The sequence below is a fragment of the Oscarella lobularis genome, chromosome 12, assembly GCF_947507565.1.
Source record: "Oscarella lobularis chromosome 12, ooOscLobu1.1, whole genome shotgun sequence".
Taxonomy (NCBI): Eukaryota; Metazoa; Porifera; class Homoscleromorpha; order Homosclerophorida; family Oscarellidae; genus Oscarella; species Oscarella lobularis.
This window is the reverse complement of record NC_089186.1, coordinates 1,597,121-1,613,182: the sequence shown is the minus strand read 5'-3', so window position 1 is coordinate 1,613,182 and position 16,062 is coordinate 1,597,121. Positions and strand designations below refer to the sequence as shown.

The window sequence follows — 16,062 nt, the reverse complement described above, 5'->3', positions numbered from 1 at the left end:
GTTTATGGCTGACTTGCTGGCTAGCCAAGCTGTTGGGATTTTTTATAACGTCAGTTATTTTTTGGCAGAGAGACTAAAATAGATTTTACAGTGATACCGGTATGTATCGTGTACGTCAAATCGTATCCGGGAGTTAGGCCCTAGTTAGATCTACCCGGAGCAAGGACATGTAAGATCTAACTTCTCTGGCGCATTTCATTCGTCACCGTCGTGCTATGCAGGTGGCTTTTGGGTCTGCGCGACCGCTCTTGCCCTTCGCGACGCTTTGCCACCGAAGAACGGCTGCAAACGTTGCTGACGATCTCATCTCGGAATACTGCAAATATCGACCGACTCCTCTCACCATAAAACAGTTCACCGACTTTGGTATAACCGATTCAGAACGTTCAAAACGCTAGATTTTGATTTTATCGTAGCAAAATCGAAGAAAAGAAGGAATGTCGTGAGCTCTTTCCATTTCCTGCGAAAAGAAGTGCCCGTGCGCTTGGCGAACATCATGAAGGAGATCGACTTGCTTCCTTCGACTCTCCTCTCCACTCCATCGATGAAATTAGTTCGTCAATGGTACACAAAAAAAATGTGGCCACTGAAAACTAAAGAAACGAATTCTTCTGGCTTCAGCTACGTGCAGAGTTTTCGTGACGTCATACGATTTCGCGGGGCTAAACGTGACGACGAGGCAGCTGCAGAAAGGTGACGATGTCCTACATGTAACTATGCATGGAGACCTCTCTCTTCAGGTTTACTTCCGTGATTGGGGCCGTGAAAGAGCGCCACGCCGACGCCGTCGAAACCGTCGCTCAAGTAAATCGAATTCAAGAAAAATGATTTTTTCGAGCGCTTGTATCGCTAGGGTCTCGTCGAAATGAAGGAGATGCGCGACGGGGAAAAGATTCTCGACGAGCGACGAGCCGAGATTCAATACTTTTTAGGTAGGTCAATATAATTGAATCTGCATCTCTTTTCTTTATATTTGCCTTTTATTTTAGATCGGTTTTACGCTAGTCGAATTAGCATACGAATGCTTCTTTCGCAACACCGTGAGATCTATTATCAGTTACCCACCTCGTCTAATTTTGATATATAGTTGTTTTGTTTGGAAATGAGTGCAGCTATCCCGATCACATCGGAGTCATTGATCCTCGTTGCGACACGTCTGAAATTATTTATCGTATGTACATAGTCTAAGTTGCTCGGCACGTAGATGCCTTTGGGTTAGAGGCTGGCGAGAGTGCTCGAATTCTTTGCGAGCATTACTACATGAATTGTCCCGGCGTGGAAATACTCGGCGACACCGCGCTCGTGATTCCGTACGTTCCCTCTCACTTGTATCACATCCTCTTTGAACTCTTTAAAGTCAGACACCTAGGGATGGAAAGGCATATACCAATATTTAATTATTAGAATTCGTTTCGAGCTGTAGCTGAATCTCGTGGCAAGCTGACGACGATGTCAATGCCTCCCGTGAAAGTATTCGTAGCCAAAGGCAACGAAGACATTGCAATCAAAGTAGTAGTCGTCTAGGATAAATTAATGACGCTGTTAGTCGTCTTTTTTAGATCGTCGACGAAGGAGGAGGAGTTCCTCGAAGCAATTTGGACAATTTGTTTCAGTACTCGTACACAACCGCTTCCCAGGTAAATGTAGCGCTTGTAGTTGCCAAAAAGGGAGGGCCTCAGTTCAGAACATTTATTATGCTAATGATCGAAATATTTTAACTCTATTCTCATATACAGGAACCGGATTTTTCTGGCCGACCTTTCATGGCTCCACTGGTATGAAATGAAGCAGAAGATGCGTTCTCTCTGAGGTGGTCTTCTCCTATAGGCTGGCTACGGATATGGTCTTCCGTTAGCTCGACTCTACGCCAGATACTTCAACGGAGATTTAGTTCTCACGTCGGTGGAAGGGCACGGAACGGACGTCATAGTCTACCTCAAAGTAAATCCACACACCAGTGAAGTACATTAATTGACTAAAAAATAATATATTGACCAAAAGGCATTGTCTGAAGAAGCAATCGAGGTTTTGCCTATCTACAATTCGTCGCTGACGAAGTATTACGAGCGGAAGCACGCGCCGGCCAACTGGAGCAACTACGGCAAATCAATCCAAAGAAGACAGAGCAGATAAGAACGAAACCTCTATTCAATCCTATCCCTTAGACCTGCACCCCCCTCAATCTCAGAGTATTGATTATTATTATTATTATTATTATTAGAGCAGATACACAAAACGGTTCACGTAATTATCCTTTAGAAAAAAACAGTTTCATAACGCATTTAGTTGTCTGGATAGAGTCGAATGAGATCGTCTAGCGTCGAGGGAAAGTGAGTTAGGGGGCACTTTCCGTGCTCCTCCACGTAGTCATGCGCGCACGTGTAGCAGAAGACGAAGCCCGACGTGGCGAGCGCCGTGGCGCAGTGTCTCGCCTTACCGCACAGGGGACACTGAACGGGATGCGAAGGCAGTACGACGTCAGTCGAAACAGGCTAAGGAAAACCCCGTTATAATTCAAATATAATAAAATAGTCTTCTACCTTGAGTTTGGGCGGGGGCGGAGGTACGGGTAGATAGTTGAGCGTCGCTGCTTGGGAGGAATGATCCTCCGAGTACCACCAGTCGAGAAACTTGAGAAAAAAGACGCCCACGGGAATTATGCGTGCAAGCAGATCGACGCTCGAATTTAGCAACGCTGCAGGCAGTCCGAATAATAACGTTCGCCACGACGAACTATCTACAGTAAGAAATATGCGTCGTATTTATTTTAGTTTAGTTTATAGAGGTTTGGTTTTACTTTCGATGTGACTGAGGAGACCCCTCGTGGGCGAAGGGATATCGTTGTCTGGAGTAATTCGAATCAGTTCCACTCCTGTATGTGCATCGTCAAATTATCAGGTATCCTATAGACGTTTATCTTTGCTGAACCAACCGGCTAGCTTTAGTAAGGGTGACCAGTAATTAGACGAGTTGAATAAGTAGGCGAAACGATAGACGAAGAGATGAGCCTGTAGGGAAATATGTAAGAGTCCACAGTAAGAGCCTAGCCTAGTACTTACCTCCCATAGAAAATGAATTGCTGGATAGAGCTTTAGGTACCACTCAAGCAGAAAGTGTCGCTGCAATAGAACGTACAGTATATTACGATGAACAACACTTTCGATCTCATACCGATTCTGATTGGTCTGATACAGATTGGCTCTTTTCCTGATATAGCCTATCAAGCTTTGTTTTGATATATGAAACCCCTACCTATCATAAGAAAATGTTATGACTACATTTCTTACTCCTCTAAATACCAAAATTAGAAGTGACATTATTTTGTGTCGTCGTGACAACGGAGTGACTTCGTTGGCTCCCGACGCCATTCTTTTCATACCGTAAAACAATTCCGAAAAGGAAGCATCTTGAACAGAAAATTCTTGATCAAATTTAGCCAGCGAGTCACGTGTCCAACACCCATTAATTAATTAATTAATTAAAATTAATTAAAAGTGCAATGCAAGAAAAGTAGCTACAGTTAATCTTAAAATTCCATAGTAGAAATTCGGTTCGAAAGCTCGGCTAGCTTACTCTTGTGTTCGATGTAGTAAAATTGCAATGCAGCATCGAAGAGGGCTCCGACTTCGTCACCGAATCGATAGAGCCATCCAAACGATGCTGGGTAATAGTTCGCTACAATCTGCGTGAAACGAATTGTCGATTTCGCCTCTGTAAGAGCGTCTTCGCTCGCTTACTCTGAACGCGTACTGGAATGCAGGATTGAGTGCCGACTGCATTCCCTCTTGAGCTGCCAGCTCGAAAAAGCTCGGACGACTGGGAGCCAGTCTTCTGTTCAAGTTGGCAGCGAATTGTTCGCCCATCGCTAGCGCACGTTAGAAAACAAAGAAATTTTGCAACAATTGAAAATTAACTTTGGTCCGGCTACTTTTTCACTACATGTATGCTAGAATTATGGTTAGCAGTAGAGCACAATATTTCAGGTCTAGGATTCCCGCATTAGGGGACTCGACCTCTTCCGGGGAACTGCTCAGCGGAACTTCTCGCAAGGAGCTTATTCCGGCACAATGGTCCACGCAGCTGAGGTTCTTCTTCTTCTAATTAGTATTGTAGTCTACGCGGATGCCTCGATGTCCTTCTAAAGCGCCCAATGGCTGTTGCGAGACTTGGGGTACCCTTACGAGTGCGATACACTAACCAATTAATTAATTACAACACCTAGCGTGACGTTTTATAAACTAGAATGTCTCCGAAGTCACTAAAGGCATCCGAAAAGAAAAAAATCAATTAGGATTAATTTATTAGAGAGCACGTGCTTTTTTCCCCTTGTGTAGCTCTCGGTCTTTTTTTCTCGGTGGAGGGGGCAACGTACTGCAACAGCGCTAATCGTTGTTACTTGGACGAATGCCCCATTCGACCCGTCACCTGCTTGACGCAATGGCGAAACAATGGAATAAATGTGTCAAGTACAATGAAATTCGCGTGCTCGTCCAACTTCAAATTTGACAATAAGACGAATCGTCTCTACGTCGAGGCGACTACCTGCCAAAAATATTTCCCCGAATGCGGCTCCTCGTGCGAACTATGGTACGCCGATACTGGCAACAATTGGAGATACTTTACGTGCTGTTGCGAGGGAGACATGTGCAATCAATTTGACGTTGCGTGGGATAGGCGTTATCTACCGTCATGGTTCCGTCCTCCGTCGTTGACTCAGCGTACCGAAGTTCCGACGAAAGGGGCACATGGAGCTGCGTCTGTGAGTGAAAGTCGTCTTGTTATCTTGACGGTTGCAGTCGTTTCGGGCCGTTTTCGTCATTCTCAATTGACAGTCGCTTTGATGCTCTCTGAACATTGTCTCCCCAGAGGGTTTGTGTAATTAGGCGTGTCTATTCAATTAGAAAAAAATTATTTCGTACAATTGCTCATGCGCACCACTGAGTTGGTCTCTCGCGATGAAATCCCTCTTCGCTCTCCATCTGCTCGTCGTCCTTACAGGTCCACGTCTATAGCGCGCGACGGACGCGTGGATAGAACTAAACTACCTCCTCTTCCTCCTCCTCTTTGCGTTTAGGACTCTGTCTATCCGAGTCGTACGAGCAAACGCCGACTTACAACTGCAACGGCGCCGTCAACTGCGACATCGACGATTGCCCTACTGTTCCCGTATCGTGCTCGGATCAATCATTTCATCAAGACGGCACGTTCAATCCGCTGAAAGCCAATTGCTTTTTGGTCTTCGAGTGGAACGCGACGTCGAATCGCCGTTACGTGACGCACTCCGACTGCGCATTTCATCTGGCTTGCAATTCCGTGTGCAAACCGAATTGCCACCATGACGTAACGGGACGTCACGGACGTCACTGTACGTGCTGTTGCGAAGGCGACTTCTGCAATTTATTCAACGTGTCCCAACCGGACTGGAAGCCGCAGTCGTCGTCGCCGTCTCCTTTTGCGGCGACGCCGTCGTCGTCGTCGTCGTCGTCGTCCAGTCCACTAAGCGACGTACGCGTCTACGTTACTGTCGTCGCCCTAGCGACGACGCTCAACGTTTTTGCAGCAGCTATTCTTCATACATGAACCAATTGTCCGTCTGCGTCGAAAAGAATCTTTCTGTAGTTTGTAATTTCTTAAGTTTTAATACTGTAGAATCTTTTTTTTTGTCTGGCTAATTAGATAGAAGTGCACTATTGATTGACTGCTTTCGCTACTTTTTTAGGCTAGCGTGCGCTCAAGCGTTCCTGCCATCAGAGATTTAATCTCTCCTGCCATCATCTTGATGCAAGATTGTCCGAGCATCTGTACATATGGAAGCAATTCAAGTGTAATTACATTAGCAGACCCAACCGTTATAGAGAGTCCACGAATTTCTCGGCGATGAAGAAGAAAAATACGTGCACAGTAGTCGGTCTCTCCCAGCACACCGCGCCAATCGGGATAACAATGACGTCACTGCGTCAAAAAATATGTTCAGCTTATACGGGACGTTCAGCGGTCCATCGTTCCCCCCGAGGACAAAAGGCGATAACCTTTTGTTCGACGCGACGCGATGAAATCGTCCGGATTTCGCACGCTTCGTCGGTCGTATTCCCTCGTCACTCTTCACCTGATCGTCGTCCTTACAGGTAGGTACACGCAGCGCGCGACGTCGACGCGACGACGCGCGATTTCGAAAAAAACAAAAAACGCTCCTCCTCCGCCTCCTCCTCCTCCTCCTCCTTATAGGACCCCATCTATCGTACGAGCAAACGCCGACGACGTACTGCAACGGCGCCGTCAACTGCGACATCGAGCATTGCTCCAAGATTCCAGTATTGTGCGAGAATCCGCTCCTCGGTCCGCTGAAGGCGGCCTGCATGTTGGCCGTTAACTGGAACGCGACGTCGAATCGCATGTACGTGACAAACGCCTTTTGTACGATAAGAGACTTTCACTGCGATTCCGTGTGCATTCCGAAATGCCACGAAACGGAAAGATACTGTTCGTGCTGTTGCTACGGCGACCTGTGCAATCTCGACAACGTGACCCAACCGAAACCGCCCCCGTCGCCGCCGCCGTCGTCGACGGATTCTCCTTCCGTGATTGTGACGTCATCAACGAAGGTTATGACGTCATCGACGGCGACTCCGTCGAGCGGCGTGCACGTCATCGTCATCGCCATCGTAGCGACGGTCAGCGGCGTCGTATTCGTCGCCGCCGTTTTCGTGCTCTGTTTCTATTGGTGGAGTCGCAGTCACCGTGACGACGACGACGACGAGGACGGCGCGGGTGCGATCGCTTTGGACGACATGGAAAGCGGCGGAGCGATGGCGTCGTCGTCGTCGCACGGCGGCAACGTCGACGCGTTGAATCCGGGCTTCGATTTCGCCGCCGTTCGAAAGGAGAAACACGTTGGAATCGGTCGTTTTGCGCACGTTTGGCGCGTCGCGTGCAACGACGACGACGACGCGTACGCGGCGAAGATATTCTTTGACGTCAAGTCGTGGAATTCCGAAGTGGATGCCTACGTCAAACCGCCGATCAAACACGAGAACGTTTTGAAGTTCGTCGCGGCGAGCGCGCGCGAGAAGGACGAAGGCGAAACGTTGGAGTATTGGCTTGTCACCGAGTATCACGGCATGGGATCGTTGATGGATCACTTGAGAAGTAACGTCGTGACGTTCGGGGAGTTGTGCGGTTTGATGAAGTCGATTGCGCGGGGGCTCGCCTATTTGCACGCCGAGACGACGGCGAGCGGGAGTGCCAATGGGACGACGAAGGCGGCGATCGCTCATCGGGACATGAAGAGTCGGAATGTGCTGATGAAGAGTCGAAGCGTTTGCTGTATATCGGATCTCGGATTGGCGATGAAGTTTCAACTGGGAACGAGCTTGGTCGAAGCTCAAGGCCAGGTAAATCAAAATAAGATAAGCTGAGTCTCTTAGGTTGGGTTGTTAGGTTGGCACTATTCGATACATGGCTCCTGAAGTGCTCGAAGGTGCCATCAGTTTTCAAAGAGAATCGTTTCTGAGAATCGACGTCTACGCCATGGCGTTGACATTTTGGGAAATTTTCTCGCGATGCGATCTGGGAAACGGCAAGTGGACGCCTTTGACGAATTCGCTCGTGAACGCAAGCAATCTTTCTATTCATAGAAAACGTTACCGCTTATAAGCAGCCCTTTGAAGAAGAGGTCGGCTCGCATCCAGGCTTCGAAGAAATGAAGGAGTGCGTCGTGAAACTGCGAATGAGACCGCAATTCCAAAGATATCCGGAAACGCCATACGTAAGGAGACGGGGAATATTCATGGGGGATCGCAGTACACGGTAGAGTAGAAGTACGTAGCTGTACTGCAAAGTGGGCCTTAGATAGAGAAGTACTTCTAATATTTTTTGTCTATGCGTAGCCGACTGAAGCGATTGAAGATATGATCGAAGAATGCTGGGATTCCGAAGGCGAAGCTCGTCTCACCGCCAGGTGCGTCGAAGAGCGAATTTCCCAAATCGAAATGAACGAAAAGTCGTTCAAATCGTCCGGCTACGTCAGCATGAATCCGGACATCGGAGGAGGAGAAGAAACGGAATCCAATCCCATGTCGCTCTCCGAAATCTCGCACCCGGGGTCCGCCGCCGCCGAAGAGGGGCCGGGGCCGTCCATCGTTTCACCACCTGAGAATGGTCTAGAGGCCGCTAGTAATTCCCCTGGGGTCCCCAGTGACGCCGATACCGTTCTTGCTTCCCAAAACGCCCTGGACGCTGGTCACGCTGCAAAATCGTATTTTCCTCCCGATCGAAGCTCCTCTCCGCCGCCCTACGCGTTTGAGGATCCCCTACCGTCTTCGTCAAAGATAGGCAAGGCTCTCGTTCCTTTGCCTTTGGTCAAACCGAAGAATGTTCGCGAGGATTCGTACACCGAAACGAGTCTGTAAAGTTAGCCGCGTATAGAAATACAGTACCGAGCCAGACAGACCTTGAGAGAATTTTATTTGCCCGTTTTAGTTAAAGAATCGAGATTAATTGCCTCTAGTAGACTGCTGAGCGAATGATTTATTTAGAAAGTGTGTTGCCTTGTGTTTCATCATCAGTGCTTTTAATTAATTCATTAATTAATTAGCAATTCCCTTCGCGCCCGGCCCATCTAGAAATGCAGAACGATATTTAAGTTCATGCTTTCACGGCGTTTTTTAGCAAAAAAAAGCACACTACGTCACGGTATACGGGACATTCACCTTTACATTCCTTTTCCTGGGACAAAAGGTGATGAAGTCGTTTCGATTTCGGGCGCCTCGTCGGGCGTCTTCCCTCGTCGCTCTCCATCTGCTCGTCGTCCTTATAGGTACGTACAGTCACGGGATCCTTTCTAGGATCCGTGACGCGCGTAGAACTAACGAGACCTCTCGCGACACAGTGGGACCCCATCTATCCGACGGGCAAGTGCCGACGTACTACTGCAACGGCGCGACCAACTGCGAGCTCGAGAATTGCCCTAGAGTTCTCGAATCGTGCAAGGAGAAGAAAACTGGAGAAGTGTTCGATCCGCTGAGAACGAATTGCGTGGTGGCCTTCGATTGGAACGCGACGTCGAATCGCCGCTACGTCACGCACTCCAAATGCGAGTTTTATCTGGGTTGCAATCGCGCATGCAAGCCGAACTGCCACGTGACGGGACGTCACTGTTCGTGCTGTTGCAAAGGCGACTTGTGCAATCTCTACAACGTGACCCAGCCGGACTGGAAACCGCCGACGCCGACGCCGACGCCGACGCCGACGCCGCCGCCGATGCCGGTTGCCACTTCCGTCCTCGTGACGTCATCGACGGCGACTCCAACGAGCGACATGCGCGTCATCATCATCGCCATCGTAGCGACGGTGAGCTGCGTCGTATTCGTCGCCGTCGTATTCGTGCTTTTTTTCTATTGGTGGAGTCGCAGTCGCCGTGGCGACGACGACGACGAGAACGGCGGCGCGGGTGCGATCGCTTTGAACGACAAGGAGAACGGCGACATAGCGATGATGTCGCCGTCGCCGTACGGCGACGTCGACGCGTTGAATCCGAGCTTCGATTTCGGCGCCGTTCGAAAGGAGAAACACATTGGAATCGGCCGTTTTGCGCACGTGTGGCGCGTCGCGTGCGGCAACGACGACGCGTACGCGGCGAAGATATTCTTTGACCACAAGTCGTGGAATTCCGAAGTCGAAGCGTACGTCATGCCGCCGATTAGGCACGAGAACGTTTTGAAGTTCGTCGCGGCGAGCGCGCGCGAGAAGGACGAAGACGAGCCGGAGTCGCGGCTCGAGTATTGGCTTATCACCGAGTATCACGGCATGGGATCGTTGATGGATCATTTGCGGAATAACGTCGTGACGTTCGGCGAGTTGTGCGGCTTGGTGAAGTCGATTGCGCGGGGGCTCGCCTATTTGCACGCCGAGACGACGGCGGCGGCGGCGGCGGCGAGTGGGAGTGCCGACGGGATTATGAAGCCGGCGATCGCCCATCGGGACATGAAGAGTCGGAATGTGTTGATGAAGAGTCGAGGCGTTTGCTGTATATCGGATCTCGGATTGGCGATGAAGTTTCAACTGGGAACGAGCTTGGTCGAAGCCCAGGGCCAGGTAAATCAAAGATAAGCTGAGTCTCTTACGTTGGGTTGTGTGACGTTTTCTCCTCTCTCTCTCTCTCTCGTAGGTTGGCACTATTCGATACATGGCTCCTGAAGTGTTGGAAGGTGCCATCAGTTTTCACAGGGAATCGTTTCTGAGAATCGACGTCTACGCCATGGCGTTGATACTTTGGGAAATTTTCTCGCGATGCGATCTGGGAAACGGCAAGTGACGCCTTTGATGAATTTACTCAAAGACGCGAGCGATCCGTTCTGTCCATAGGAAACGTTTCCGCTTATCAGCAGCCCTTCCAAGAAGAGGTCGGTTCGCATCCAGGCTTCGAAGAAATGAAGGAGTGCGTCGTGAAACTGCGAATGAGACCGCAATTCCAAAGATATCCGCAAACGCCATACGTAAGGAGAGGGGGCATAGTACCAAAGATATATATTCTATTTATGTATAGCCAACTGAAGCGATCGAAGAGATGATCGAAGAATGCTGGGATTCCGAAGGCGAAGCCCGTCTCACCGCCCAGTGCGTCGAAGAGCGAATCTCCCAAATCGAAATGTACGAAAAGTCGTTCAAGTCGTCCGGCTACGTCAGCATAAATCCCGACGTCGTCGTCGGAGAAACGGAATCCAATGCCATGTCGCTCTCCGAAGTCTCGCAGACGACATCCGCCGTCGTCGAAGAGGGGCCATCCATCGTTTCGCCACCCGAAAATGCTCTAGAGGCCACTAGTAATCTTCCTGGTGTCATCATTGGCGTCGATACCGTTCTTGCTCCCCTAAATGCCCTAGCTCCTCGGCACGCTGTAAAATCGTACTTTCCTCCTGATCGAAGCTCCTCCCCGCCGCCTTACACGCTCGAGGATCCCTTGCCGTCGAAGAAAGGCACGACCCTCGTTCCTTTTCCTTTGGTCAGGCCAAAGAACGTTCGCGAGGATTCGTACACCGAAACGAGTCTGTAGTAAGACCGTCTAGCTAGGCCTGAGAGAATTTTATTTGTCCTGTCTAAATTAATTGATCCAGATTACTTTCTTCAGTAGGACTGGTTCATTGAGCTACTGATCGATCGGTTTATTTTAGAGTGCGTTGGCCTTGTGTTTTATCAGTGAGTTCTTTCCCGTCGTATAGTGCAAATATAGAACTGTCAGGATTTCTTCTTAAATATTGGGGTACTACCGTACGATGCGCTTGCGCGACAACTTTGTGCGTAGGATCATTATGGGGCGTGTTCTTCTTCCATTGTTCGTCGTCGGCGCATTCGTCGTCTTCGGCTGCAGCGAGGCGTCGAGAAAAACGTGGTGGGCAAAGAAAATCAATGAGGACTTTTCGACCGCAGGTGAAACGAGACTTGTTGTCTCCTAATTAAAAGAAATTCTATATACTACAGTAGTATTTTCCCCACTAAGGTCGTCTCACTGATCGTCAAGTCAAATACGCCGCCGAAAGCGGTCGATTCAAATCGATTCTAAGTATTTTCTTTTTTTCCAAGGAGGAGCGGCGCTGCAACGATACGTGCAACTTCTATCCCAGCACGCCCGGTTGCATTGAAATAGCTGAGTTAGCAGGCATTCAATACGCGTTTCTTCGAAGGGGCGTCTCGTGGTCGAGTGCCCGCGCCGTCGCCGAGTTCGAAGCGGATGTTCAGAGATTGCCTAAACCTATCTTAGTCCACTGCGTCAATGCGTTTTACGCGACCGGTATTGCGCTTCTCTACTTGGCGAAGCGGGGCGAGATTCAATGCTCCGACGTATTTTCCCGCGGTCGGGCGTTCGGGTTCGAATATCAAGGAATTCCCGAATTTACACACACTGCTTTCACTCTCACGAAATCGCCTTCGTGTTCTCCTTATCTCCATAAACCGAGGCTTCCTTCGAAGCGGTACTGGATGGCCAAGCGTTTGACTGATTGCGTTTATATTGCCGGGCAAATTCAGGTCGGGGATCTCTGTAGCATTCGCGAAGACGGGTTCAAGACTATTGCGAATATGCGAAAGGGGCCTGTGATTCCGTGCGGTAATCGACCGTCCCAAGAGGAGGTCACTCTTATAAATATCGACTCTTATAAGCCCAAAACTTACGAAAGCGGCGGAAGACAACTGAGAAAAAATCTCCTGAAATTTCGCCTAGATGCAACCAAACCGAATTCTTATGTTTCTCCGACTTCCACTGATAATTTTGAATCCCAAAATGTTTGCGAGTTCGGTGACGAAATTGGCTACAATGAGACGATTGAGAGAATTGCACTGGCAAAGTACGAATTTGAATATTATCACGTTCCCGTCGGAGGCTGCTATCAATACGACGAAGACGCTCTCGAAGGCCATTACTGCGTGCTAAAAGAAATGTTCGAAGAGAAGTGTCCGGTCTTGTTTCACTGCCGAACCGGGTACGAGAGCCGCGGCATAATTTGAGGGCTGCATGTGTCTTATTCTTTTTAGTACTCGGTCAGCTTACTTTGCTCTGCTCTATTTGGCCATCACTCAGAAGAAGTCTTGCCAGTGGGCTTTGGATACAGGCCTCAGTATAGGTTACGATTACAGAAGCTATCCTATGTGCCAAGTGATATCAAGCTTTGCATCAGGTAAAGCGATGACCGACGTCATGGTAGTTTAATTATTGGGATCTGTGTAGGTAACCGTCAATTGCCCGAATGCTCTCCTGCACCTACAACTGCTGATAGTACAACGATCACTCCCACCACAGGAACACCACTTACCACGATCACTCCCACTACAAGAGCACCACTGTGTTTATATGGAAATTGGAGCGCGTGGTCTGAGTGTAGCCGCTCTTGTGGCATCGGTACTCAAAAACGATCACGGGAGCTTTTTGAGTCTGCGGGGGGCGCTTGCAAGAATCCATTGGTAGTTTGTCGCATATGTCAGAATCGTCCGTGTGAGTTTGAAGCGGCGGTGAAACAAGGTCGGTGCAAGTCGATTCCAGTTGAAAACGTAACGTACGATGGGGAGGAAATTCGCAGAGAGCTGATTGCCGGCGGCTGCGCGGCTCAAACGTCCTCAGGAGAAAATCGTAGCGTTGTCTTGCCGTCTCAAGTCTGGTGCACAAAATCCTCCAATTATGAAGGCGAATGCGTTCCTATGAAATTCAAATCGAAGCGCTTTAGAGTTGGCCGGTCTAGAAAAGTCGCCGTTTTGATTAACAAGCGCTGCAAGTAATTAGGCACTGGCAAGGCTGGCGTTCACTCTATTTGTCGCTGCTTTATCAATTACACGAGTCAATTTATCCATGGCGGCTTTGCCGCTTCTGCTATAGTTTAGCGCACGCACCGACGAGAGAAGCGTGGTTCCCAGGGGGTTCCCAGGGAAGTTGTTCTAAGATGCGTTGCCGCAACAGTAAGGCTAGCTGATCTATAATGGGTTCACGGTGGAGGTCTCTGTCCACCAGATGGTGAGAGATCTCGCCTAGGAGCATGCGAAGACGCGGAAGTAGTCGGCTGCGGAAAATTACGTTTCTAAGCTAACGGTACCGACAGGCGGACGATCGTGGAGACATCTTATATCTCACGAAGCTGTCGGCCCTTGCTAGAATCGGCTTTATAGGACAAACGAGAGGAGTTGCTTGATGAGGGCTGAGCCAAAGCCGACACTCCCGGACAGTAGACCTTTCTAAAAAAATCGTCATAAATGCCAAGTATCGTCACGTGACCTGTGCAAAATTTTCATTTTTTCCGCGCTTGCGCGAACCGACTGCGCGCGCGAGTGGGTGTGAATCATCGTCATGGGGCGTCTTCTTCCATTGTTCGTTGCACTGACACTCTGCCTCGGTCACTGCCACGCATCTGAGGCTCGAATAAAGGCTTGGTGGGCGAAGAAAATCAACGACGATTTCTCGACCGCAGGTGAAGCAGTGCGCAGACATCGAACCGACGTCACGATGCATATCCCATCTACATCATATAGGTCGTCCAACGGATCGTCAAATTAAATACGCCGCCGAAAGCGGAGAATTCAAATCGATCCTATCGATTTTTTACTTCACCGAAGCCGACCACGCCTTTTGCAATGACACAAACTGCGACGACTATCTCCCCGACACGTCAGACTACGTTAGCATATCAGACGTTGCCGGCATCGAATACAGACATCTTCCAAGCAACATCTCCTGGTCGAGCGTCGAAGCCGTCGACGCTTTCGAAGCGGCAGTCGATGAATTGTCCAAACCGATTTTAGTTCACTGCGACGCCGCCTTGGCGGCGACCGGCGTCACGCTTCTTTACTTGGCCAAACGGAATGAAATATCGTGCTCTGACGTTTTCAGTCGGGGTTTGGAAATCGGGTTCGACTATCGAGGAGTTCGAGAGTTCGTTCAGACGGCTCGTAGCGTCGTCGCCGACTCGACCACGTGCCCCGACGTTCCCACCGTTTCTGATCCGCTTGCGTGGAAGAGATTCTGGGAGGCGAAGCGTCTGACGGATTGCGTTTACATTTCAGCTCAATTTCAATCCGATCGCGTCTGTAACATTCAGAAAGACGAGTTCAAGGTCGTAGCAAATATGCGCATGGGCGCGTTTGATCCGTGCGGTGATGCGCCCTCTCAAGAGGAAGTGTCGCTACTGAACGTCAACTCGTCGGCGCTGAGAACGTACGATAACGGCGGAAGGCAGCTAACGGAAAATCTAATGAACTTCCGTCTCGATCCGACGAAACCGAATTCGTACATATCTCCCGATTCCACCGTTAACTTTGAATCTGAAAACACGTGCGAGTTTGGCGATGCCGTTGGCTATAATGAGACGCTCGAGCGACTTCGATTGGACGAGAGCGGAATTAAATACTGTCACGTGCCCGTCGGCGGCTGTTATCGCTTCGACGAAGACGCCGTCGATAGCTATTACTGCTTACTCAAGGAAGTGTTCGAGGAGACATGTCCGCTTTTGTTTCACTGCAAATCCGGGTAAAAAATTAAATAATAATAATAATTATTAAATATTTTTATGAGTGTTATAGATTTCGTGGTGCTTATTTTGCCGTTCTCTTTATGGCCATCACCCAGAACCGGTCGTGCGAATGGGCGTTGGAAGCGGCTCTTCGTATAGGATACGACTACAGTAGCCTTCCCTTATGTCGAGTCATTTCGACCTACGTAACCGGTAATATATCTCACGAACAGCAGAAGTCGTGATCTACTAATGCGGGGGGATCTTGGTATAGGTGAACGTCAGCTGCCCGTGTGCACGCCTCGACACGAGTGCGTTTACGGGCCGTGGAGCGCCTGGTCTCCGTGCAGCCGTTCATGTGATCTTGGCATTCAGAAACGAACGAGGAAAGTGCTAGCCTCTTGCACCGGCAGCTGCGAGAAACCCCTGTTGGAGACCTCTCGAATATGCCAGCATCGTCCGTGTTCGTTCGAAGCGCCGCGCAGAATCAAACCGGGTCGGTGTAAGTCGTTTCGCCTTTCCAACGTGACGTACGATAAGGAGGCGATCAGAGGGCTGCTTGGTTGCGAAGCTGCAGAGCCGTCCGGAAAAAGTATTATCCTGCCGTCTCAAGTGTGGTGCGTGAAATCGTGGCTACGAGGGAGACTGCGCTCCTATCAAAGCCAAAAGTTTTCGCTTTGAAATTGGATGTCCTAGTCGCAAAAAGTCTGGGTGAGTGTCAACAAACGTTGCGGCGGTTGATCATGCAGACAACGCGTAGGCGTTTTGACCGTACTGTGACCTTCAGTGGATGTGTCGCTGCTGCTGTGACAATTTTTTTCAGTTTGCCTTCACCGTCTATTTATGTGCTCATTATGTCGTACGCAGTTCCCTTATTCTTGCGCTGGCCCATCGCAACCCCATACGGCGGATGTTTACGATCGTTACGACGCACTGTTTTGAGTCAAACAGGAAGTCGGTGGGCGTTGCCCGTCTTCGGATGCCTGCGTCCAGGTGAAAATGAGTTTGGGAACTTTCTATTGCAGAGTAGCAATGATTTCTGAAAGAAGGCGGACTAAGACGAAGTCGAGAAAAACGA

At 49.5% G+C, this 16,062-nt stretch overlaps 6 protein-coding genes across 7 annotated transcripts; 5 read left to right on the top strand and 1 right to left on the bottom strand.

The window, feature by feature from the left end:
• Positions 1 to 299: 299 nt before the first annotated feature.
• Positions 300 to 2,260, top strand: LOC136193870 (pyruvate dehydrogenase (acetyl-transferring) kinase, mitochondrial-like). The gene is made up of 13 exons (XM_065982861.1): positions 300 to 366; positions 417 to 564; positions 622 to 693; positions 741 to 804; positions 854 to 932; positions 990 to 1,040; positions 1,088 to 1,171; positions 1,220 to 1,356; positions 1,405 to 1,509; positions 1,560 to 1,637; positions 1,737 to 1,775; positions 1,828 to 1,941; positions 2,002 to 2,260. The coding sequence occupies exons 2-13, from the start codon at positions 497 to 499 to the stop codon at positions 2,131 to 2,133; spliced, it is 1,023 nt and encodes a 340-aa protein (XP_065838933.1). The 5' UTR covers positions 300 to 366; positions 417 to 496; the 3' UTR covers positions 2,134 to 2,260.
• Positions 2,261 to 2,266: 6 nt separating this feature from the next.
• On the bottom strand, positions 2,267 to 5,309 carry LOC136193867 (peroxisome assembly protein 12-like). Of its 2 annotated transcripts, none has more exons than XM_065982858.1 (9): positions 3,738 to 5,309; positions 3,574 to 3,682; positions 3,300 to 3,421; positions 3,172 to 3,252; positions 3,060 to 3,119; positions 2,933 to 3,008; positions 2,798 to 2,872; positions 2,541 to 2,737; positions 2,267 to 2,492 (listed from the first exon to the last, which is right to left on the bottom strand). In XM_065982858.1, the coding sequence occupies exons 1-9, from the start codon at positions 3,861 to 3,863 to the stop codon at positions 2,283 to 2,285; spliced, it is 1,056 nt and encodes a 351-aa protein (XP_065838930.1). In that variant the 5' UTR covers positions 3,864 to 5,309; the 3' UTR covers positions 2,267 to 2,282. The 2 variants fall into 2 exon arrangements, with proteins under 2 accessions (XP_065838930.1, XP_065838931.1); XM_065982859.1 differs by having other exon boundaries at positions 3,300 to 3,406.
• Positions 5,310 to 5,978: 669 nt separating this feature from the next.
• On the top strand, positions 5,979 to 8,540 carry LOC136193859 (activin receptor type-2A-like). Its single transcript, XM_065982851.1, has 5 exons — positions 5,979 to 6,125; positions 6,226 to 7,391; positions 7,438 to 7,576; positions 7,635 to 7,765; positions 7,887 to 8,540. The coding sequence occupies exons 1-5, from the start codon at positions 6,050 to 6,052 to the stop codon at positions 8,406 to 8,408; spliced, it is 2,034 nt and encodes a 677-aa protein (XP_065838923.1). The 5' UTR covers positions 5,979 to 6,049; the 3' UTR covers positions 8,409 to 8,540.
• Positions 8,541 to 8,708: 168 nt separating this feature from the next.
• LOC136193858 (activin receptor type-2A-like) lies at positions 8,709 to 11,250 on the top strand. The gene is made up of 5 exons (XM_065982850.1): positions 8,709 to 8,815; positions 8,888 to 10,092; positions 10,166 to 10,304; positions 10,363 to 10,493; positions 10,544 to 11,250. The coding sequence occupies exons 1-5, from the start codon at positions 8,740 to 8,742 to the stop codon at positions 11,048 to 11,050; spliced, it is 2,058 nt and encodes a 685-aa protein (XP_065838922.1). The 5' UTR covers positions 8,709 to 8,739; the 3' UTR covers positions 11,051 to 11,250.
• A 20-nt stretch (positions 11,251 to 11,270) lies between these two features.
• Positions 11,271 to 13,330, top strand: LOC136193861 (uncharacterized). The gene is made up of 4 exons (XM_065982853.1): positions 11,271 to 11,424; positions 11,495 to 12,473; positions 12,526 to 12,668; positions 12,719 to 13,330. The coding sequence occupies exons 1-4, from the start codon at positions 11,271 to 11,273 to the stop codon at positions 13,261 to 13,263; spliced, it is 1,821 nt and encodes a 606-aa protein (XP_065838925.1). The 3' UTR covers positions 13,264 to 13,330.
• Positions 13,331 to 13,405: 75 nt separating this feature from the next.
• LOC136193863 (uncharacterized) lies at positions 13,406 to 16,047 on the top strand. The gene is made up of 5 exons (XM_065982854.1): positions 13,406 to 13,440; positions 13,493 to 13,946; positions 14,008 to 15,001; positions 15,055 to 15,197; positions 15,259 to 16,047. Exons 2-5 carry the CDS (start codon positions 13,826 to 13,828, stop codon positions 15,663 to 15,665), a joined length of 1,665 nt encoding a protein of 554 aa, XP_065838926.1. The 5' UTR covers positions 13,406 to 13,440; positions 13,493 to 13,825; the 3' UTR covers positions 15,666 to 16,047.
• The last annotated feature ends 15 nt before the right edge of the window (positions 16,048 to 16,062 follow it).